General features: G+C 44.4%; 2 protein-coding genes across 6 annotated transcripts in view; one reads left to right on the top strand and one right to left on the bottom strand.

Moving 5' to 3' along the window:
* The window catches only part of LOC309336919 (zinc finger protein RFP-like), a 12,657-nt gene extending 5,807 nt beyond the window's left edge, over positions 1–6,850 (bottom strand). The window contains exons 1-4 of one of the 2 annotated variants that reach the window (XM_081853428.1): positions 6,757–6,850; positions 5,402–5,861; positions 3,597–3,692; positions 2,126–2,356 (exon numbers count right to left, since the gene is read on the bottom strand). In XM_081853428.1, the coding sequence (XP_081709554.1) occupies positions 2,126–2,356; positions 3,597–3,692; positions 5,402–5,821 (747 nt within the window). In that variant the 5' untranslated portion in view covers positions 5,822–5,861; positions 6,757–6,850. Of the gene's footprint in view, positions 1–2,125; positions 2,357–3,596; positions 3,693–5,401; positions 6,136–6,756 lie in introns of those variants that run through there. The other variant, XM_081853429.1, reaches the window with a different exon arrangement.
* On the top strand, positions 6,519–23,008 carry LOC309336955 (zinc finger protein RFP-like). 4 transcript variants are annotated; one of them, XM_081853493.1, is made up of 8 exons: positions 6,519–6,619; positions 9,750–10,185; positions 13,495–13,590; positions 16,037–16,267; positions 19,356–19,378; positions 20,222–20,340; positions 21,174–21,203; positions 21,510–23,008. In XM_081853493.1, the coding sequence occupies exons 2-8, from the start codon at positions 9,763–9,765 to the stop codon at positions 22,016–22,018; spliced, it is 1,431 nt and encodes a 476-aa protein (XP_081709619.1). In that variant the 5' UTR covers positions 6,519–6,619; positions 9,750–9,762; the 3' UTR covers positions 22,019–23,008. The 4 variants fall into 4 exon arrangements, with proteins under 4 accessions (XP_081709619.1, XP_081709618.1, XP_081709617.1 ...); XM_081853492.1 differs by lacking the exon at positions 6,519–6,619 and adding an exon at positions 7,360–7,648; XM_081853491.1 differs by lacking the exon at positions 6,519–6,619 and adding an exon at positions 7,703–7,812.

Genomic DNA, 23,008 nt, shown 5'->3' with positions numbered 1-23,008 from the left:
CAACAAAATGGATGAACGAAGCAGTTTTGAGCCTCTTTCCCACTGCTGCTGTGCCTGTGTGAAAGACAAAAATGTTCTTGTTATCAGATTTCTTCAACCCACTGATTGTCGTGCAGGAAGGTGGATTTACAATTGTACTTCATCCTACTCCTGTTACAGTTCTTTCGTCACCTTCTAACCGATGTGTTCCATGAAGCTGTTTTAGTCCTCCAGATATCATTATGTTTCTTACAGGTCTACACATTGGACAATGGCATCTTCCACATCCTAGTCTCTCCCCCTTGCACAGAAATGTCTCTTTGGCCACTCGCGAAAGGGTGAGGCTTCCTTGCCTGCTTCCTGCTAATTTTGCACAACTGTGAGGAAGGATCCATTGCATGGCCATTTTCTTAATTGTCTCTGCCCACCCCCCTTCCTATGGTCAGGAGAAAGCTGGGTCAATTTCACCAGCGTACTTGGATCTCCAATTGTAAACTTATCCCACGTGACTTCACAAGGGAGAACTGTGGTCACAAGCACACTATACATTAAAGCACACGGCTTCAACCAAAGAATCCTGGAAACTGGAAGCTAGTTTCTCCCCTATGACATATCTAGCTAAACTCCAAGTCCCTAAGCACCGAAGGGCCTTTGGCCGATGTCATGGCCTCCCCTCAGCTGTCCTCGAAGGCGGATACAGGAAGATTGCTTATCTGGAGAGGCAGTGCCCCATGACTGTGGACAAACAGAAACAACAGAGCATGTGCTTCTCCACTGTCTTTATTATAGACATTCATACTAGCCTCATCTTACCATCACTGCCCAGGGCACACAGGACAATTCTACACCTCCCTGCTTTCAGGTACCAACCCAGCTACAACATACATTGCCAGATTCTGCACGGCAGCGCTCAAAATTTGCCAGATGGCCTGTGCCACAAACTAGATATAATGAGCACTCGTTTTAAGAGTGCTCTGTAGATAGGTATAGTCTTATAACCTTTCACTCTTGTCTAATGTTCCTAACCCTTCTTTTAGACTTTCTTAGCTTCTTTTGGATTCTTATGGACTTTTATATATATTTTCTGCTTTAATTCCTTTTAGTTATGGGGTTTTTTTTAAGGTTTTAAATAATTGTCTCCCTCCCTCCTTTATGCGGGCCTACGGCCGTAATAAAGATTTGTTGTTGTTGTAAGCTAGTTTAGGGTGCTTGAGACTGTAACTCTGCTACAGTTCCTAGGGCTCTTTAGACAGAGCCATGCACTTTCAAATGCATTGTATGGATGTGACCGCGGGAAGGGATAGGGGTGGCTGGTTCTCCAAACTAACACTCCACTGGGATTCAGAGTCTGCATATCGCCTGCTACCCTTGCCAGTAGAGCACTGGACAAGGGTGAACAGAGAAACTCCCAGCAGAAACCGTCGTATCCTCCGTCCTGACTGTATCCTATGATGGCTGCCGAACAGCTGTGCCATCGCATAATAGAAGGGCAAGGAATGTCAGTCACAAAAGAGCCCTCAGAGCCTCTTGTCAGTCATAGAAACCCCTTGTTTTCAGTGCCAAGATGTAAACGGCTGAATTTACATGGTTCAGCGTTCCATCAATTACCTCATTCATTTCAGTCTGCTTTACATACCTGGATTTGCATTCTAAGTTTGTATATAAAGGGTAGGAATAAAGTGATAATCAATTACAAAATAACTTGACAGTCACATGTCCACTAGCTTCTTTGGCTTCAAAAAACATGGGATTCAATCCAACACTATAGTCGTTCTACCCTTTGCCGTTGTTCAAGAGAGCTGGGACTTTGAAAGTGGCGCCATTTTGCCCCCGTTGCAACTCCAACTCATTATGAGAATGATGAGGGATGCACACTCAATGAGAACTTACTTGCAAAAAAAATATATATCAACCATCGGTGGCCATTTTTCTTATTAAACCATTACTTACCACACGTGCAGTGAGCTGCTGGCCAGCTGCCTCTGCCAACCAATTTGTGCTGGCTATGAATCAATACTGGATTAGAATCCCAGCTCCAAAAATTATTTTGCCGATTGGCCACCCTTACCTGCCATCTCACCAGTCAAGTCACCGATGCAGGATATTTCTGTCATGAATACATTCTGGTTCAGAATACTAGACCTACCTCCAAGAATTCATCTGCTGATTGAGTGCCCTTCTTTTCTATATCACCAATCAGATCGTTGATGTAGGATATTTCATCCTCAAATTTGTTTGCATAATCATTTCTTCTCTTCTCAATTTCCCTTTTTATGTCTTCCAACCTGGCCAGCTGGCGTTGCTCTTGTTCCTCCAAAAACTGCCGCTGTTGTTGGAATTCAGCCACAATCTCCCCGCTCTTGGCTTCTGCCTCTTTCTACAAGGGATAGATACAAATGACAATGGGATGTTCTAATAGATTGCCCAATCCAGATCCTAATAATATCACATTGGAATACATATCACGTACTCAGTGGGCTTTTCCCCTAGAAAAATAGGTGCTGGTACTCACCATGAAATTGTTATAGCAAGTGTCACACTTTTTAACAACAAAAAGATGTGCAGGTACTGCGTACCCCCTGGAAAAAAAAGCACTGCACGTACTTGGAATTAAATTGATTAAAGTCTCTTTCAGGTGTTCACATCAAATGTTAAGAAAACATATAAGGAGGGTGTAAAATGAACACACCAGCCATTCATTGAACAGAAACTAAAATGGGATACAGGATAACATTAAAATATTTCAACTCCTGTGACTGTAATTTTTAAACTGTTTGCAATCATGAATTTTAAATTGTTTTAAAACAACCTGGGACCTGCTGGTGAAGAGTGAGTAAAAAAAAAATAGTCGTTATCACATGGTACAAAAATGTATTAACATAGGCACCATGCAAACCTAGTCCACAAATTGGGGGCCACCAGCAAAAAAGCCCTTCCTCTGTCGCCCTCCACGCTTCAGAATGAGGGGGCACTTGGAAAAGTTGGTTTCAGTGCCAAACCCAGGCCTAAATCACAAGTGAAATAGATCCAGAAAATCTGTTTCACCCATAAATCTTGACTTGAAAGCAGCCTCAAACATATTCCAACTTCATGATCACAACAATATCAAGGTACTTACCGTATCTAGTCCTTTCCCCTTCCTAGATACTACAGTAATGTAAAATACACTAGGAGAATACATCAGGAGAATGTGGATCCTTATCAAATCACACTCCCAATGTACCTTGCTCTCAAATGATAACGTTGCCAGTGGTGATCAGCTCACTGTAGACAGACCTTAAAAGGAGGAGTTATGCACATAGGTAGGCAAACTAAGGCTCGGGGGCCGGATCCACCCCAATCGCCACAGACGGTCCGGGAATCAGCGTATTTTTACATGAGTAGAATGTGTCCATTTAAAATGCACCTCTGGGCTATTTGTGGGGCCTACCTGGTGTTTTTACATGAGTAGAATGTGTGCTTTTATTTAAAATGCATCTCTGGGTTATTTGTGGGGCATAGGTATTTGTTCATTTCCCCCCCCCCAATATAGTCCAGCCACCCACAAGGTCTGAGGGATAGTGGACCAGCCCCCTGCTGAAAAAGTTTGCTGACCCCTGAGTTATGCCAATTCTTACCAATAGCTCCTGGCACGGCTTCTCACCATTTGATTTAACCGACAGAATCTTGCTTCTTTCTTTTTTCAGTTCCTTTAGATGTCCAATTAGTACACCCTAAGGACAGACAATGGATGATAACAGTAGATTTAAAGTTTCTGCGGACTGAGAATGTTTTATTTACAAGCAGACTTTAAAATGTTTATAGGACGGGACAGGGGGAGCCTGCAGCTGACCAGAAGTTGTTGGGCTCTCAACTTCCATCAGCTGCTACAGTGGCACAGCTTGGCACAGGTCCCAGGGAAGTGGCCAAAACAAAACACGCCCACTATTGTAAACAAAAATTGCCCTTTTCCCTTATGGGGTATCCAAGAGCCCATATAGAGTCCTTACATAGGTTCCCTATTGGTAGGAGAGAGTAACAGAGGCCAACCAGAGAATATTGAGAAGCAAAGCAGCTAGTAAGCTTGATCTTTATTGAACTGTTGCAACAGGGTGCTCCCCTCACCCGCAGGAGAGGAAGAGGAACCCCGAAAAATGGCGCGCAAGGCCTTATAAAGACTTTTGAAATTCCCACCCTGTAGATCAAGACCACCCCCAGAAACATCATACATACATCACAGAAAAGGCGGTCTTAAAACAGAAATTTGAATGTTGTTTTTCTCCTGTCGTTGTTTATCTCCTGTCTGGCAGGTTACTTGATTGGATTTCCTGGGGAGCCTGGCTAGTCTTTTGTAATGATAAATACTTAGTTCCTGGGCCAGGTCACAGGCTCACACCCTATTCAAACACAGGCATACCCTTAAGACAGGATTTGTGAAGGAAAAGACAATGGGGAGGCATTTCCATTTTCCTTTGACCTTGCAGAGAAAATATTTGGTCAGTTTGAGACAGTTTGGGAATCAAAATGGTTCCAGGTCCGTCTTCCTGTGCTGATCTATGTATGTGCTTGGTTGGTACACTTATGAACATTTAACATATATCTAAGACCTCAAAATTCCTATCACACCACCAACTCTCACACCCTCCACACAAAAAGCAGGATGGTGCTTAAAAGACATGCCACACAATACTGGGGATCCATCCAGGTTCTTTTACAGAATCTGGATTTTTATAAATTTTTTTGCATTAAAAAAAAAAGCACTTCATGTGGCAACCCGTGAAAAAATCCAGAAAACAGAAAGGCAACCATTTCACTATAAATGCTATGCGCAAGGAAGACCCCAAGACAGAAACAGCTGTGGCTGCTTAAGACAGGAATTGCCAAACTTTGGGGGAATTTTGAATTCGAATTTTGGAATTTTGGATTTGGAACTTGGAATTTTGAGGGGGAAATTACAGTACTGCAAACCCCAGTCACAAAATGGCTGCCACACTTGAAAGAGGCTGGCCCACAAAATGGTGTGGGAGGCTGCCCGTTACTGGGGGCGAAGGGTGGGTCTCCGGAAGTACCAAAGATCAACCTTTGCAGAGAGCTCTGTGAACCGCTATCACGCTTCAAACAGGATTGGCACAGTGTGGTTTGAAGCTAACCCTGATTGTAGATTTAAAACACCAGCTCTGAAAAGGGGAGGAGAAATACACAAAGTGAGGTGTTCACCTTCTTCTATACCTGGGGAGGCTACTCACCTGTGACCCTCAAGGTGCTGCTACCCTACAACTCCCATCACCCTTGCCTGGGTTTAATGGGAGCTGGGCTCAAAACACCTGGAGGACCACAAGTTCCCAGTCTCTGTTCTATATCGTGGTTAGATTAGAGATATCCCAACTGCACCAGGCATACACATCACATGAATGCATTCTTTGCTAAAATGCACCGTCATTACCTTGTAATCTGCAGCAGCTCTTTCTGGGGAAATAACACGGTGGTTTCTGTGAGCCTTGGATCTCTCGCAGAACATGCAAATAAGGGTATTTTCTGTTGTGCAGAACAGACTCAGAGGCTTCTTGTGCTCCCTGCACATTTTCTCCCTTCCTGGACTTTGCTCCAGCTGCAGACGGAGCTGCTTAGCCGCTTCCACCATGTTCGCCAGGCGCCGGTTGGGTTTCAGGCTTTGCCAGGAAGCTGCTCTTCTGCAATCCGGGCAGCAAATGGAAGCTCCTGATCTTTTCCAATACTTTGTGATGCAGGCTCGGCAAAAGTCGTGCTGGCACTCCGTGATCATAACTGGATCCTTGAAGTAATCCAGACAAATGGAACAAGTGACTTCGTCCTGAAGGTGTTTTGCTGGATCTGCGGTAGCCATGATCGCCCAAGAAGCAGCAGCAGCAGCTGTTTCCCGAGAGCTGGAGGAGAATAGGCAAGCTCAGTTTCGCTTTCGTGTTCCTGCAATCGGGCGTTTCGTTTCTTCCCAGGCAGAAAGCCTGGGAGAAGAGGAAGGAGTACCTCTATGTTGAGGCACTGACGCGGGAAATGGTGGATAGCCTCTTGCTACTTTTGACCCTAGTTAGCAGATTACTAATTAACTCAAAAGTATGAAATCGCTTTATTGGGTCACAGCTGCTGGCCAGGCTTCATTTAATACTCCTCTCTTGCAAGATGCAGCCCAAACACTTTCTGTTTTAAACATTTAGCCCTCATTCTGGTGGTGGTGAAGGAAAGAAAATGCAAGGGTTGCTTAGCAGCTTCGTTATACATCTTTAAGGCAAACACATTCCCCTTCTCCGAGGCCTTTCAAACTTTGTGTTTTCTACTATTGTTATAAGAAAAACTGCTCTTTCCTTTCTGGGGTATTTCAGGAGCCCATATAGAGGGTTTCCCTATCGGCAGGAGAAAAATAACAGAGTATTTTGAGAAGCAAAGCGGCTAGTAAACCTGATCTTTATTTAAGGAACTGTTGCAACAGGGTCCCTCCCAACAGGGAAAACCCTGAACAATAACTTTGGAAATTGGCCACCCTGTAGCCCAAGACCACCCCTCCCCAAAAAAAATCATATATACATTACAGAAGGAGGCCATTTACAGCAGAAATCCTGTCTCCCAGGATACCTGATAATGGTCACTGATTGCATTACCTGGGCAGCCTGGCCATTCTTTCGTGATGGTAAACACTTTTATTTTTTAAAAGTTTTACTGAGTTTTACAATTTTATAATCGCCATAATCCATCCATACACACACACACACACACACACACACACACTTAAATTAATAAGTTTTAGAAACAAGTACGTGTGCTAACCTTGAAAAGGGTTTCTAAATGCGCTCTGGAGCCAGCATGTTGAATGGGTGTGCAAGTTTCTGCAGAGAACAGACCTGCAAGCTGTTTCTAAGCATCCGGTTTGTGCGAGTCTTCTCTCTGCAACTGTGTTTTGGGATTGCGGTGCAAAACCGAAATGCAGTGGTTGTTTGGCTTTAACAAAATCAAGAGGATTCCTTCATTTCCTTGAGAAGAAGATTGAGAAGTAGTGTGGTATAGTGGTTAGTGTTGCACTAGGACCCGAGGGAAACCAGACCCGCTGCAATTGTCAAGCTCCCCCTTCTGGACTCTGGCATGGTCTTTTTCTTTTTTTGCTAAATACCCAGAGCCCCCAGGGCACTACAATTCATTCCACACCCTTCCCAAGCTCCTACACCTTTAAGTGTTTCCTGGCAGGCAGGAAAAGAATAGTCCAGTATTTGCCAGCATTGTATATCCAGGGTGGGGTAAAATGCACCTGAACATCCCCCCCCCCCATGCCTCTTACACACATTTATTTATTTAAATTATTTCAGGAGAACCTTGCAAAGCAGTGGGCATAAAATTGCTGCAAGCAACACCGATTTAAAAGTAATAATCATCAGAAAACAGCTGTCTGCTTTCTTCTCCCTTAAGGAAACCACCTGGGGGTAGTTGGAAGAGACCACCCTTGGGAGCTGCCTAGTGGCAGCAAACCCAACTCATTTCCTTCTTTCCAGTTTTTTAAAGGCCCCGCTCCCTTTTTCTGTTGGTTTGTTATAATCCAGATGGGTGCCTTATAGGAGAGCTGACGCAGCCGGCAGAGATCTCCCCTCGGGAGCGCTGTGCGGGGCGGAGTTAGGCCGCTGCTGGGCTCTCGCCTTAGGCCGGGCCGGGCCGGGCTTTTGCCTTGCAGGTTGGCTGATGAGTCCCGGGGGTCGGACGCTGCATTTTAGCAGGCGAGAGCAAGGTAGGTGGGCGGGTGGAGAGAGAGAGCTGCAGGCGACGTGGGTGGAGATGGGGCAGCTGAAAAGCCATGGGAGAAACCCCGGGAGGTCGGAAGCGTGGTCTGCTTAAGAGGTTTTGCTTTTCCAATTTAAACAGTGTGGCGGCAGTGTGGCATAGTGGCTAGAGCGCTGGGGAAAGGTTCGGAAAAGATCAAGGGGATGGAGGAGCGACTCCCCTAACAAGGAAAAGCTGCAACGTTCGGGGTTTTTTAGTGCAGAGAAAAGGTGACATGAAAGAATGGGCATTTAAAAATGTTAATGCCATGGAGAAAAGTTTTTCTCCCTCTCGCACAGCTCTAGAAATCGTGGGCGTGCAGAGAAACCGTGTTTGAAGATTCAGGTCCAGCTTTCGAGCTTCCCACAGGCACCTACCTGGCTGGTCACGGTTTGGAGCCATCACAGTCTTTCAGCCTCACTTACCTGGCAGGACTGTTGTGAGGTTAAAATGGAGGGAGGGATGGAGGAAGGAAGCATGTTTTGTCACGTTGTGCCCCTTGGAGGAAGGTGGGGTCAAAAAGTACTAAAAATTAATAAAACAGTTAACTGTGGTGCGGGGAGAGAGAGGCTTTCCTTAGGGATACACATTGTGTGGTTTTTTACTCCACTGAAGCAATATCTCTGTGGAAAAACTATAGACTGCAAATGCACCATGCATTTAAAGTATATTCCCCCCCCCAAAAAAAATAGAATCATGGGAACTGTAGTTTACCCCTCACAGAGCTACAATTTCTTTAACTACATTTCCCACCATTATTTTGGGGGAAAGAAATAGGCACTGTGTGTGCTTTAAATGTACGGGGTGTACGACAAGAAACTTATTGTATTGGGCCACAAATAAACCAAATGAATAATAATGTTACCTGATCGGGCTTTAGGCATTTTTGTAGTTTTTGCTTCGTGTAAATGCTGCTTTTGCAAGACAGAGTCAAAGTAATTAAGGCAGGCTCAGCCATTGGCAATAACTTCGTCAGCCCAGTAGATTGGAACAAATAAGGAAAAGGAACCATCTTCGTTCCACTTTATGAAAGCATCTGTCAGGAGATTTAGGAGTCATCTAGCCTCTTCTACCCCACCCCCAAAGCCCAGGAAAATCATTCTTTAGTGCTCAAATGATAATTCAAGCTTGCTGGGGGGCAGTTGCAGGACAAGAGGAAAACTGCTCAGTGTGGACGAGGCCTTAGAGGCAGCTCTGACACATTTATAACCTGCCTTTAACCATGTGCAGATGGCTTTAGTATTAATGACTTTGGGTACTTTGGGATGGCGGCTTTGAATTGCAAATGAGAATATTCAGATATTGCACCTGGGTTATTGGCAGCAATGTTTTAAGCAACATCAGATTTCCACCATAAAAGTTAAATTTGGATTAAAGAGAGGTGGGCCAACAGTTCTATGCTGATGTTGCATAACAGTTTGTTGTATGTTTTTATGCCGATGTAGGAACTCTGTAGAAACTCCCCCCCACCTTGCATAAACACCCATCCTTCACCTTTAAATAGCATACAGTATGATAGGGGACATTGGGCTGCAACCCTGTACACACTTAATAGGATCAGGTTGCTTGAATAAATCTTTAATAGCGGGTCCTCCATCAGTATGGCCAACCTGTTGAATGCAGTGAGATTCTGCATTTATTTTACAATTATTTACTGTAATAAAACTTGTAAGCGGCTTACAAAAAGAATAACGTAATGAAATAAGCAGTAAAAATATGTAAAAGCAATAATTTAAAGCATTTTTTAAAAAATTAAATCAGCAGTAAGTAAAAAACCAGATTAAAGCACATGTCAACATTCTGCATGTCAGGATAGGCTCCCCCAAACAAATATCGTTTCGGGGAAACTATTCAGAACATATGTTTGTCCCTCTAATAGTTAAAACCACCTTCAAACACTCCCTCCCTCCCTCCCTTGCAATCTAGTTCCCCGTGAGGCAACCACTTCCTGATTGCAAAAAGGAGACACACTCCTCTCTGTAAGCAAAGCTAAACTTTGTTCCTCTGCGTTGCAGCTAGAAGACGCCAATGGCTGCGCCGAACCCAGAGAAAAGCCTCCAGGATGAAGCCACCTGTTCCATCTGCCTGGATTATTACCAGAACCCGATGATGGTCATCGACTGCGGCCACAACTTCTGCCGGGACTGCATTGCCCAGTGCTGTGAAGGCTCCATTGCCAACGTGTTCTCCTGTCCGCAATGCAGAAAACCCTTCCCTTGGCAGAACCTGCGGCCAAACAGGCACCTGTGGAATATTGTTGAGCTGGCCATGCAGTTCAGCAAGCGGCGAGCCAAGGAGTCGGGAGAACAGGCGCTCTGCAAGAAACACCAGGAGCCACTGAAGCTCTTCTGCGAATACGATCAAACGTCCATCTGCGTGGTTTGTGACCGGTCCAAGCTGCATAAATATCACAGCGTGATTCCTATAGAGGAGGCCGCTCAGGTTTACCAGGTAACGTGAGTGGCTGAGAGGGGCTCGTATTTGAGGGTGGGGGGGGGGGAGAGATTTTCAATCACGTTTTTTGTAATTGCTAAAAACAATGAGGTTTGATTTTCAAGGGGAGGGTCAGTTAACAGCTGAGAGCACAGGAAGGGAAGGGAAGCCGTTATTGGGGGTCTAAGGATTGCACACACATGAAGGGGCAGGGAAGGGAAGACCACTCCAGGTGAGAGCTGGGAGCGTCCAGCACTTTCTGTGTGAGACAAAGGGAAAGAGCTACTTTTCATAGCATCATGCAATTTTGAAGTTGGAAGGGACCCCAAGGGTCATCTAGTCCAACCCCCTGCAACACAGGGATCTCAGCTGAAGCATCCATGACAGATGGCCATCCAACCTCTGCTTTAAAACCTCCAAGGAAGGAGAGCCCACCATTTCTCATGGGAGTCTGTTCCACTGCCAAACAGGAAGAGGATTCTACTTTCACTTTCAGTTTCTGTTTTGATGTACAGTCGTTTGTTTTACCTTATTGTATTAAGAAACAGCTTTAATAAAATCTTATTTTTTAAAAAAAGAAACAATGGAACAAACTCCAAATCTTATTTTTAATACGTTTTTATTGATTTTTTAACTATCAGTTCCAACAGTCATATAACATATCTTCTCATCTTATACAATATTTTAAACTTCCGTTAACACCTCTGATGATTTTCTGTTCTTTATCACTTATTCTGTATTTCTTAATTTCTATATTGCATTTAGTTGTCCTTAACTAATAATTCTTTTCATAGTCTTTCTTGTAATATTTCAAATAATCCACCTTACAAAACTTCTGGCAGTCTTACTAGCGTGATCTGTTCATCACAATTACTTTTCAAATAGTTCATATATTTACTCCCGTCCTCTAAGAATCCCGCAGGTTTCGAATTCTTCCTGTTAATTTATCTAATTCTGCATAGTCCATCAACTTCATCCTCCATTCTTCTTTCGTCGGGAACAAACTCCAAATCAGTGGGGGTTCTTGGGGGTGGGGAGATCTTAGAAGAACTGGAAAGTAACCAGGATTCATGTATTGGTACATATGAAACAACTTATTGCCAGGTTAGTTTGTCTAGCACTATATTACCTGCCCAGTCTGACAGTAGCGCTCCAGGGTCTCTGCAGGGTTCTTCCCCCTTAACCTGCTGTCTGGATCCTCTGTCTGCAGAGAACAGAGGCCTTCTTTCCTTTCTCCATCAATCCTGCGTCTCTTGTTTCCTCACTGTCTTATTTTAAGCTATAAGATCTTTGGGAAATTTGGGGTCATCTGCCGCCTGTCTCTTTGAAAGGTGCGACGTACTTCAGTAAGATAGCACTCCTGCAAACGGCTAATGTTAAACAGTCAAACTCGGGTCCCCAACCGTTGTTGGACTACAACTCCCATCATCCCTGACCACTGGTCCTGCTAGCTGGGGATGATGGAAATTGTAGTCTAGCAACAGCTGGGGACCCAAGGTTGTGTTAAATTAGGCATGGCCAAACTTGGCCTTCCAGCTGTTTTGGGATTACAATTCCCATCATCCCTGACCACTGGTCCTGTTAGCTAGGGGTGATGGGAGTTGTAGTCCCAAAACAGCTGGAGGGCCGAGTTTGGCCATGCCTGTATTAAATCAAGGGGATCAAGCTTTGCAACTCCCTGAACAAGCCCCTCCCAAATCGTCACTTTCTTGGTGCAGCTTCTTAATTTTTGCCTAATTTCACAGAGAGGGTGTCATTAAAGACCTATAGGCCTGGGATTGGGGGGACAGGACCCTGTGACTTTCCAGGTGTGCTTGAACAGCAACTCCCATCATCCGCAGCTGGCACGTCCAGTGGCCAGGGATGATGGTGGTTTTCAAGCAGAGGTTGGATGGCCATCTGTCATGGGTGCCTTAGCTGAGATTCCTGCATTGCAAGGGGTTGGACTGGATGACCCTTGAGGTCCCACCCAATTCTATGATTCTAAGGGAGCTACAGTTGGTTAGAGCACAGTGCTGATTACACCGAGGTCTCAGGTTTGATCCCCATATGCAGGCATAGGCCCTCCAGATGTTTGGGACCACAATTCCCATCATCGCTGTTAGCTAGGGATGATGGGAATGGTAGTCCCAAACATCTGGAGGGCCGGAGATTGCCTATGCTTGCCCATATGGGACAGCTGAATATTCCTGCATTGCAGGAGATTTGACTAGATGAACCTCAGGGTTTCTGCCAACTCTACAATTCTATTATTCTGGCGGTCCACAGATTTTCCCATTCCTGATACAGTGGTACCTTGGGTTAAGAACTTAATTTGTTCCGGAGGTCCGTTCTTAACCTGAAACTGTTCTTAACCTGAAGCACCACTTTAACTAATGGGGCCTCCCGCTGCCGTCCTGCGATTTCTGTTCTCCTGAAGCAAAGTTCTTAACCCGAAGTACTACTTCTGGGTTATTGGAGTCTGTAACTTGAAGCGTCTGTAACCCAAGATACCACTGTATAGGCTAGACTCAAAGAGGCCAAACTTGATTTCAACATATTAAAAAAAAAAAAAATTGTCCAGTAGCGCCTTAGAAACCAACTAAGTTTGTTTCAACAAACCTCCATAATTCCTTGATGCTTATCCCTGGGTGTCTCTCGCAAAATATTGCCACCAAAGCAACAAGCACAATCAATGCATTAGGAAAAGAAAGGGTTCATTTCTGTTCTCTTTTCAGACAGTATTGTTGTTTTATTTTGTCCTTCTCTTGGCCAGATTTTTCTTTTCTTTACCAGTATTTATAGGTCACCCTTTATTTGGGTTCTCTTGGGAGCAATAGACATAGCAACAGATGTCTTCTAGAAACCTGCTACAATTGTTTTATTTAGGATGCCTCGAGGGTGGCAAAATGAGGGCTATAAATGCAAAGAGATAAATGAAGGGTTGGTGTAATCTGTCATACAAAGTGGAGGCACTGCTTATCTCTTGGCTACTGCAAGCTTTTTCAGTTTCTGAAATTTCTAATGGGAATTCAGATGAAGAAAGAAACTTTAAAACCTGTCTGGTGCTTGAGCACCACAAATACAGAAAAATGAACAGCATCTGTGTATCTCAGCGAGTGGGTGGAGGCTGGAAGAAAATTGGTCTTATTTGAAGATTGTGTGAGAAATATGCCGGAGGAGCAGTTTTAGATTAGTTATACAGCACAGATGCAAATTTGCAATCTGATGGTATTCAGATGTTGTTACAGTGCTGAGCTTAAATAATTCTCTCTTGCATGTGTAGCTGCTTATTTGAGGAGGACATGGTGAATGGCTCAAAAACTGTTTTATTCACGTCTGTCTTAGGAGAAAATACATCACTGCTTGCAAACTCTGAAAGAAGAGAGAGACAAGATTTTATCATTTAAATTAGGTGCAGAGAAGCCAAGCCAGGATCTGCTGGTAAGTGCAAGCACAATCGGAAGTTAGGAGTTAGCAACACCATTACATCTTCACTTGGTTTTTAATTTGTTTATGGCGTTTCTACATTTCTGTGTGTTGGGAATTTCAGCTCTGCGTGTGTTATCCATGTAGAGTACCAGTTTTTAGAAGCCCAGGACTATCAGTTTATCACCTGTATCTGTTTGGATCTACTTCAGTAAAGTGTACACCTAGAATTGATGTAGGTTCAGTTCAGCTTTTGTATAACAGCAATTAATCAATTTGTATACAGGAGCGAATCTTTTGAGTTTGACATTTTATGTTTTTGTATGTGCTGGAAGCCGCCCAGAGTGGCTGAGGAAACCCAGCCAGATGGGTGGGGTACAAATAATACTATTATTATTATTATTAATGCTACTTTTAATAATATATGCATATATATACTCTCACAAGACATATAGATAGCCTAAGGTGAGCAATAATAGTACTTAAAACTTTTCTTGTTACAAAGTCTAGATTCTTAAGATTTCAGTAATTCAAAACAGGAGAGCTTCTTTCTAAGTTCCCAGGTCTTTCCAGGTCTTGCAGGGTGCTGCCAGCATAGGTGCAGGCCGTGCCAGATTTATATATAAGCTAAACAAGCTGTAGCTCAGGGCCCCACTCTTGGGGCCCCTGGGGGAAAAAAACTTTTATGTACATTTCCAAAATATAAGATAAGTTCAGCAATTACTTTGATAAAATACATATTTTGTTATGTGCAAATGGCTTTAGATACCTATTAGGTCCATAGATTACCATATAGCATATGTTCAACACAAAAAACAGCGACAATTTGTTGTTGACAAAGGACAGCTCGACATATAAAGGGCCCCATTACCTTCAATAGTTTAGGGCCTCATCAAACCTAAATCCGGCCCTGGGTGCAGGCAAGCGAGCTGCTGGTGGTAGGAAACTGATTTGCTTGAACTTCAGAGCATATTTATATAGTGCCTGAGTACCTTATCTGAAAATATGTCACTGTCCCATAAATTAGTCTCAGAGCCTATACTATGTTATGGTTTCTAAACATCCCCACAACTTTTATCTATGTTAAAGCTTGTTCATGCTCACTAAATAACTTTCCCTATATTTTTGTAATATGCATACTTGGAGACATGTACATTTCATCTGGATAATGCCGATTCTCAATTTGCTTTGACGAAGCAATCCTAACATTAATACATCGGCTTACGATTCTTCTTATCGTGACATCCATATAACCAGCTCATCATGTTCAGAGATTCCATAATCCAAAACTTACTGACCGCTGAAAGATGAGCAAAACTTTCAGTACCTTTGTCACTTCACATGACTGAGCATCTTCAAAATTTCAACTAAATGGGGATTTCCCAAAGTTGGGTCTCCAGCTGTTTTTGGGCTACAACTCCCATCATCCCTAGGCAGCAGGACCAGTGATCAGGGATGATGGGTATTGTAGTCCAGAAACGGCTGGAGACCCAACTTTGGGAAACCCTGGGCTAAACTTTAACCTCAGACATTAGAGTTATATGTTCCAACGTGGTTCTGTGTTTTATAAAAACAAACCTTTCCACCTGGTGCATTAAGTTGACACCTATTGCCCCCCAAAGTGTTATGAGCTTGCTTCATGCACCTGTGAACTAGCCCTTGGCAGCTGGATTCTGAAAGTAGCGACTTTACAAGAGCATCTAATTATAATCTGTTGCTGAGTTTCAATTTTAGCTGGTGTTTCACAACACCAGTCCAAGGTCAGCTTCTCTTTCTGCAGAAGAAGACATGGCAACACACATCTACAACGACTCGCTGCAACACCATTTTGCATTATATGCAATGGAAGCAGCCTGGGGAATTGCTGGATTTTGACATTACAAAGCACGTGGAGGGACCTTTTAGCCCTGTAGATGTTGCTGAGCTACACTTTCCATCAACCAGCAGCCAGGGATGTTGGGAGTTGTAGTTCAGCAACTTCTGGTGGGCCAAAGGACACCCGTGCCTTTCGCAGAGACATTCGCTGTGGGTTAAACCACAGAGCCTAGAACTTGCCAATCAGAAGGTCGGTTCGAATCCCCACAACGGGGTGAGCTCCCGTTGCTTGGTCCCTGCTCCTGCCAACCTAGCAGTTCGAAAGCAAATTAGTGCAAGTAGATAAATAGGGAAGGTAAACGGCGTTTCCATGTGCTGCTCTGGTTCGCCAGAAGTGGCTTAGTCATGCTGGCCAGATGCTGGCCAGCTGTACGCTGGCTCCCTTGGCCAATAAAGCAAGATGAGTGCCACAACCCCAGAGTCGGCCACGACTGGGCCTAATGGTGAGGGGCCCCTTTACCTTTACCTTTACCGTTGGAACACACGAAATGGTGTTTCATGTGTCAAAGTGCTTTCCTATGGGTGGGTACAAATAAAATAAACCAGTGTCCCCCCCCCCCCCCCCGTTTGCACCTGTCCCAATCAGGCAGAAACTGAAGCCGAGAGGCAGAAGCTTGTGTTGGAATGTCAGCAGCTCCGCCAATTTCTAGAGAAAGAAGAGCAGCTCCTGTTAACCCGGCTGCAGAAGCTGGAGATAGAGATTGAGAAGAAGAAGGAAGAGCATGCAGCTAAATTTTCCGAGGAGATTTCCCATATCAGCACCCTAATTGGCGAGCTGGAGCAGAAGGGTCAGGAGCCGCCAGGTGGGCTGATGCAGGTAACGTAAATAATAAACTACTGTAATTCGCTCTACGCGGGGCTGCCCTTGAAGTTGTCCCAGAAACTCCAGCGGGTGCAGAATGCTGCAGCGAGGCTCCTCACGGGGTCTCTGCCATGGGAGCATATTCACCCAGTGCTTTTCCAGCTGCTCTGGCTCCCAGTGGAGTACAGGGTCAGATTTAAGGTGCTGCTTTTGACCTTTAAAGCCCTTCACGGCCTAGGACCCTCGTACCTATGGGACCACCTCGCCCGGTATGCCCCACGGAGAGCCTCAAGGTCCATAAATAGCAATACCCTAGAGGTCCCGGACCCTAAGGAAGTTAGCCTCAACCAGAGCCAGGGCTTTTTCAGCTCTGGCTCCGGCCTGGTGGAACGCTCTGCCTCATGAGGCAGGGCCCTGCAGGATCTGATTTCTTTCCGCAGGGCCTGTAAGACAGAGTTGTTCTGCCTGGCCTTTGGCTTGGAGTCAATTTGATTCCCTCCCCCTCTTTCTTTTTTCCTCCTGTGATGAGGCTGCATTTTAATGTTTTAATGTTTTATTTTAATCTTGTTTTTAAGTTGTATTCATTCAACTTGTTTTTATTATTGGTTGTTAGCTGCCCTGAGCCCGGCCTTGGATGGGGAGAGCAGGGTATAAATACCTATTATTATTATTATTATTATTATTATTATTATTATATGCCATTATATGAGGGCCGTAGCACAGTGATAGCACATGCAGAAGAAAGTCTTGGGTTCAGCCCCTGGCATCTCGAGGTAGGACTGTGCTGAGGGGAAGCTTTGCCTGAAATCTCAGAGAGCTGCTGCCAATCAGAGTAGACAGTACTGAGCTGGATGGATCAATGGCCTGATATGGCACAGGACAGCCATCCTTTGTTTGGAAGAAGAATTTGGATTTGATATCCCGCTTTATCACTACCCGAAGGAGTCTCCAAGCGGCTAACATTCTCCTTTCCCTTCCTCCCCCACAACAAACACTCTGTGAGGTGAGTGAGGCTGAGAGACTTCAGAGAAGTGTGACTAGCCCAAGGTCACCCAGCAGCTGCATGTGGAGGAGCGGAGACTCGAACCTGGTTCACCAGATTACGAGTCTACCACTCTTAACCACTACACCACACTGGCTCTCTTGTTCCTAGTTATTTCCCATTTGGTTGCATCCTCCTCCTAATTTGGCCTTCTCGCTCCTCTCGCTGCATTCCTCCAGTGGTGCATCTTTGCAGGGTTAACACCTTTCCTGATCTCTGGAAGTCCAGTATTTTGAACCTGGGGGAAAAGTCGACCTGAGTTTCTGCTGGTGTTGTGTGTGCAGGGCCTTCTTCCCCCTCAGCAGAGCAAGATCTTAGCCTGCGCTGTGTTGTTTGTTGGCATCCATCTGTCTCGAGAGACAGTGAAGTCAAACTGGGCAGTGTGTATGAAGGCCCTGGGCTGCCCAGACGACAAGATTCCCCCACTCTCGGCCTCACTGATGCGGTTGAAAGAAAAGCAGAGCAATACGTTTGGCACCTGCTTGGCTGCAGGAGTTGCCAGAAGGAGGCATGCAAAGTATCTTAGGGACTCCACTCTGATTTGTGTAGAGTTTACTCCAGGGGTAGGCAACCTAAGGCCCATGGGCCACAAGCGGCCTACGGGGGTTGTTTAACTGGCCTATGAGTTGCTACTGAGCCGCCCGCTCAGCGAGTCCCCGCACGCTGTGCTAAACTGGTGCGGCGCAGGGACTCGCTTCTGTGGCACCAGAAATTCCGTCTGCGCAGAAATCGCAGGCTCATGCACGAGCGTAATCTGGCCAAGGGAGGGATCTCCGCTGGAGTGAACCGGTCCAGGCGAGGTAAACCTTGCTGACCCCTGATTTATTCCTTAGGTTTCTCTTCTCCCAAAGATATCCCGCAAGGCAGTAGGTATTGTTCTATGCCTCCACAAAGAGACTAAATGAATTGGTTTGCTAATGCTGCCAAACTGAAATGAATGCTTTGAGGGTTGAAAGCAAAATGAGCTGGGAAGATAGTAGGTACCGTATTTTTCCCTCTATAACACGCAGATTTTTTCTCCTAAAAAGGAAGGGGAAATGTCTGTGCGTGTTATAGAGCGAATGTGTGGTCCCTGGAGCCGAAAAAGCAGGCAAAAATCAAATCGCGCGTCTCCTAGAAGGGAAACCTTAAAAGAGGAAGTGGCTGCTTTCCTGCATTCTGCCTCAGGGTCTTACTGCCCACCCTCCTCTGTTTCGTGGCTGTGTTTGCTCAAACGGAACAAAGAGCAGGGAAAGCCCCTCCCCTCCAGGCAAGCAGAGGGGAATTCCTCTCTGTGCTTAGGTGCTGCTGGGGGAGGGGGGGGGGGAGAGAGAGAGAGAGAGAGAGAGAGAGAGAGATATGGCTGGCTTGGGTGGGGGGAAACTTTTGCCTTTCTTTCCTCCCTCCCGTTAAATCCCTCTCCTGCATTCTTAGCCAGCTGCTCCTCTGCACACCCCTCTCATGTCCCTTTGTTTTTCCTTCGCTCCCCACTTAAAATGTGGTTACAAAGCATAGATCCACATGGATCCTCAGGATCTTTGCATTGGGTCACCCCAAATTCACCATCAGATCACATAGCATGTCCATGGCTACAGCCTGCACCCAAAAAATCACGCACCCACTGTTGCCTGGGGCTGCGATGGTGCAAAAACGTGGTTACAAAGCATGGATCCACAGGAATTCTCAGGATTTTTGCATTGGGTCACCCCAAATTCACCATCAGATCACATGTCTGTGGCCACAGCATGAAGCCCAAAAATGATACATCCACTGTTTCATTCAGAATGTTTTTCCCCTTGTTTTCCTCCTCTAAAAACGATGTGCGTGTTATGGTCAGGTGCGTGTTATAGAGCGAAAAATGCGGTATTTGATGCAGCAACCCTTTGACAGCTGGGCATGTCTAGGCCTGGTCAGTGCCTGGATTAGGGGCCACCAGGGAAACCTACGAATGCCGTTTCGAGTTTTAGGATGTAAGGAAGGCAGGGTATAAGATGAACCCCTGTAGAAATTAATTCCAAATATGACGGGTGTTGGACTGGGCGACCTAACCTCTCTGTCTTGTCTCCTCTTTTTTCTCGCTAGGATATTGGAAGTATCTTCAACAGGTATGAGGCCGTTCTTCCTGTTGCCATTTCTCCACCCTTCACAGAAGGCAATTCTAGTAATGTTCTGCATGCATGCCAGGATCAAAAGCAGTATGTCTGAGTGGGAGAGCGTGGTTGTGCTCATGGTCCTGGTGTCAGCCTTCTCCAAATCATCTGCTTAGGAGGGAATGCTGCCTTTTTTATATATACAACATTCCCCCCCCCCCAGTTTGTACATCTCAAAATAAACATTTTACATCATGCCATGAAACAATGAACTTAACCTCCTTCGCTTTTCATGGTTCATTTTACTTACCTATCATTCCTGCATATTTTACTATAACCAATCTAATCGTTTCTCCATTTTGCATCCTCCAAATATTTACCGTGCTGTTGAATTTATCTAAATACTACCACCGTTTTCAATTGTACAGTTATTTTCTAAATATTCAAGGGGGGGGGATTCTCTTTGAATAAAGATTCTTCTTGCTCTCTTATTCTATAAGTTAAACCTGCTGCTTCCGCAAATTCTATCATCTTAAGTTGCCAACCTTCCTTACTAGGGATCTCGCTCACTTTCCATCTTTCGGCTTGGACTACATAGGCTGTTGGTCTGATCCACTGGGATGCTTCTTGCATCCTTCCCCTTCTATCTAGAGTAGAATTTTCACTAGAATGTGCCCCTAGTGCACCCCGAACCCCACCCCCAAAGTTGCAAATCCATTGGCCAAGGTTCTAGTTCACCTTCCGTCAGCTTGGCCAGCTGTTTACACTATGTAGATGCATTCTGCACCTGATGTTCTGAGAAGCTGCAAGTGAATAAAGATTTCTTTTCATGAGGTTTCCTGTTTGTCAAACCTCTAGGTGCAAGAGGGGCAAATTTCAGTTTCCTACTCCACCTGATTCTTCGGAGCTCAGTACAATGCTTCAGGAATTCTCCAAAGAGAGTGCTTCACTGCAGGGCAAACTCAAGAAATTCAGAGGTACTAAATGGGTTTCTGAAGCTGATTGTTGAGGTGGAAATTTTACTGTTGTTCTTATTTAGCTCTTTTTCCAGGCGATCAGTGAACACTTGTCCCAATCACATTTCGCCTTTGTACAATACCCACCATTAAAATACAGGCGCTGGATTCAGAATAACTTGGTCATTCTTTAGTGGTTGAAATTGTTGGGATTAGATTGTGATGACTAACCTGTCTCTTTGATTTCAAGGATCTTAGTACATGATGGCCTGGATCCATCGCAATGATATAAAACTCTGCACATGGTTGATAGGCTACAATATTGTGAGCTTGATAGTTTACTTGCTATCTGCTAATAATAATAATAATAATAATAATAATAATAATAATAGTATCATTGCTGTAAATGTGTGCTCCAAGGCTTGATGCCTACAAAGGAGAGAGAAATTAGTAGTGCAATTGGGTAGCTGTAGATTTCCAAAGTGATAATACTCCTAAGGCTTTAGAATGGTGCATTGCTTTTTCCTGTAAGACCTATTGCAGTCGTTAAGAGTCCTCAACAGGCTCATCACAGCTATCTGCCAATCACCCATTCCCACCACCCTTCTGAGTAATACCCCTCCCCACCTTCTCACTATATAGAAGGGTCTGGTGACTTCTGTTTCAGTGTATCTGAAGAAGTGTGCATGCACACGAAAGCTCATACCTAGAACTAACTTAGTTGGTCTTTAAGGTGCTACTGGAAGGAATTTTTTTATTTTGTTTTTAATATACAAAGTTCATTTGTTGCTAAATATAACACATTAACAAATCTCAGAAGTTTGCATATGCTTATCCTCCTTTTCTTCCTCTAGAGACTTTGGATGAACAAAAGTGGATAAATGGTAAGTCCCCACAGATTCTGGATATCTCACAGTAAAGATGGATTCATGCCTTTTTGTATTTAAAAAAAGAAAAGAGGCAACCTTTGGTTTTCTATATATTGTTGGACCACAACTCTCCTCGTTCCCAGCCATGCTAGCTGAGACTGATGCGCGAGTCTCAGATCAGGAGGAATACTCAATAAATAGGCCGCCTTCAGAAACAACCATCTGCAGCAGATGAACAGTTACTTGTTTTATACATTGGTCTTTGGGAAAGGTTCGTGGAGCTTGGCTCCATGCCTGACCATTGCATTTGATCTCTTGCAGAGAACGTGACACTGGACCCCTTGACGGCTCACCCTCGATTTGTTGTGTTTGATGGTCAGAAAGCTGTCGCATGGGGCTCTGTCCGCCAGGAGCTTCCCTACAGCACCCGACGATTTGACCCCACCCGCTGCGTGCTTGGCTGTCAAGGATTCACCTCAGGGAAGCATCAATGGACAGTGGATGTGAGCAAGGGAACTTTCTGGGCCGTGGGTGTGGCCAAAGAATCTGTGAAGAGGAAAGGACATCTGAATATCGTCCCTGAGGAGGGAATCATGGCTGTGGGTTTTAACAACGGTCAGTACAAAACCTTAACGTCGCCCCCGACCATTCTGAACCCAAGTCAACACCCTCAAAAGATTCAGATCCGTTTGGACTATGAAGGAGGAACGGTGGGGTTTTTTGATGCGGAAGAAAACAAGCGCCTTGTTCTCTTTAGTGTCAAATTTGTGTCAAAAATATTTCCTTTCTTCCGAGTTGGGGACATGAACACTGTGCTCCGACTGTGTTAAATTATATCTGTTCTTCTTTTGGACTTGGGTCTTTGGCCCTTCCAACAATGAAGTAGTGTCAACATAACTCTCTCTGGCTGTAACACACAATACTGAGCTTCAACGCGGTTAATACAACAGCTGCTTTTGACTTGCCTTAATTCCCTTATCAGGTTACTATATATTCTGAATGGAAACTGGAGCCTAGGCTTACAGAATGTGGGAGACCCAAATGCATACACCATTTAAAACTACTTCATAGATATAGCTTCTAGTATCCTTTAGCAACATCTTTGTCTCTCCCGGCTATATTTCCACTCCTTTGGCTACAGATTCCAAAGTACAACATTTGTACCCCTCATATCAGCTGCGAGTGGTACATCTCTTTTAAACTACAGCCTCTCAGAAATACACGGAATGGTGATCAGACAAGAATGGAGATCCAGCTTGTGGACATATTGCTGTGAAAAATGGGAATTGAAAGTGTGTATGTGTGTAGGTACAAAATCAATATGAGGTGTGTGTACAGGTATTTTGCATTTGGATATTTGTACCCAAATGAAAGCAGTATTGCAAGATAAAGCCAGTAGTTAACGGTTGAGTGCAGTCAATTTATCCAAGCTAAGCTGAAACCAAGAAAGAGGATGAAAATTTATAAGAAAAGTGGTGCTTTGTAATTTTAACATGGTAAATACAGGGATACAAGAGATCACCTTGGTTTTCAATTGAGATCTGTTTAGGATGCCTTGTTAACGTACCTTGCAAATTTTTACATTCTGGGAAAATATATTTTTTTTTAAATTGCAGACTTTTTAAAAAAAGTAGAGTAAAAGTTTATCCAAATTTGCGTAAGTATTTTAAGAATTCTTTTTTACTTTTACTTTTTTATATAGAATGCTGGAATGAAAAAGCACAGGTGACAGGAAACGTTTAGGTACTGGGTTGTCAGAATTATTTGCTCTACCCTGTACCTGTTTGCCAAAACTTAATAAATGCTGACATCTCCTTAAA

Source organism: Podarcis erhardii (assembly GCF_964252035.2).
Source record: "Podarcis erhardii genome assembly, chromosome: 2".
Lineage (NCBI taxonomy): Eukaryota > Metazoa > Chordata > Lepidosauria > Squamata > Lacertidae > Podarcis > Podarcis erhardii.
Note: the sequence above shows the minus strand (reverse complement) of the source record. Positions and strands in the feature narration are given on the sequence as shown.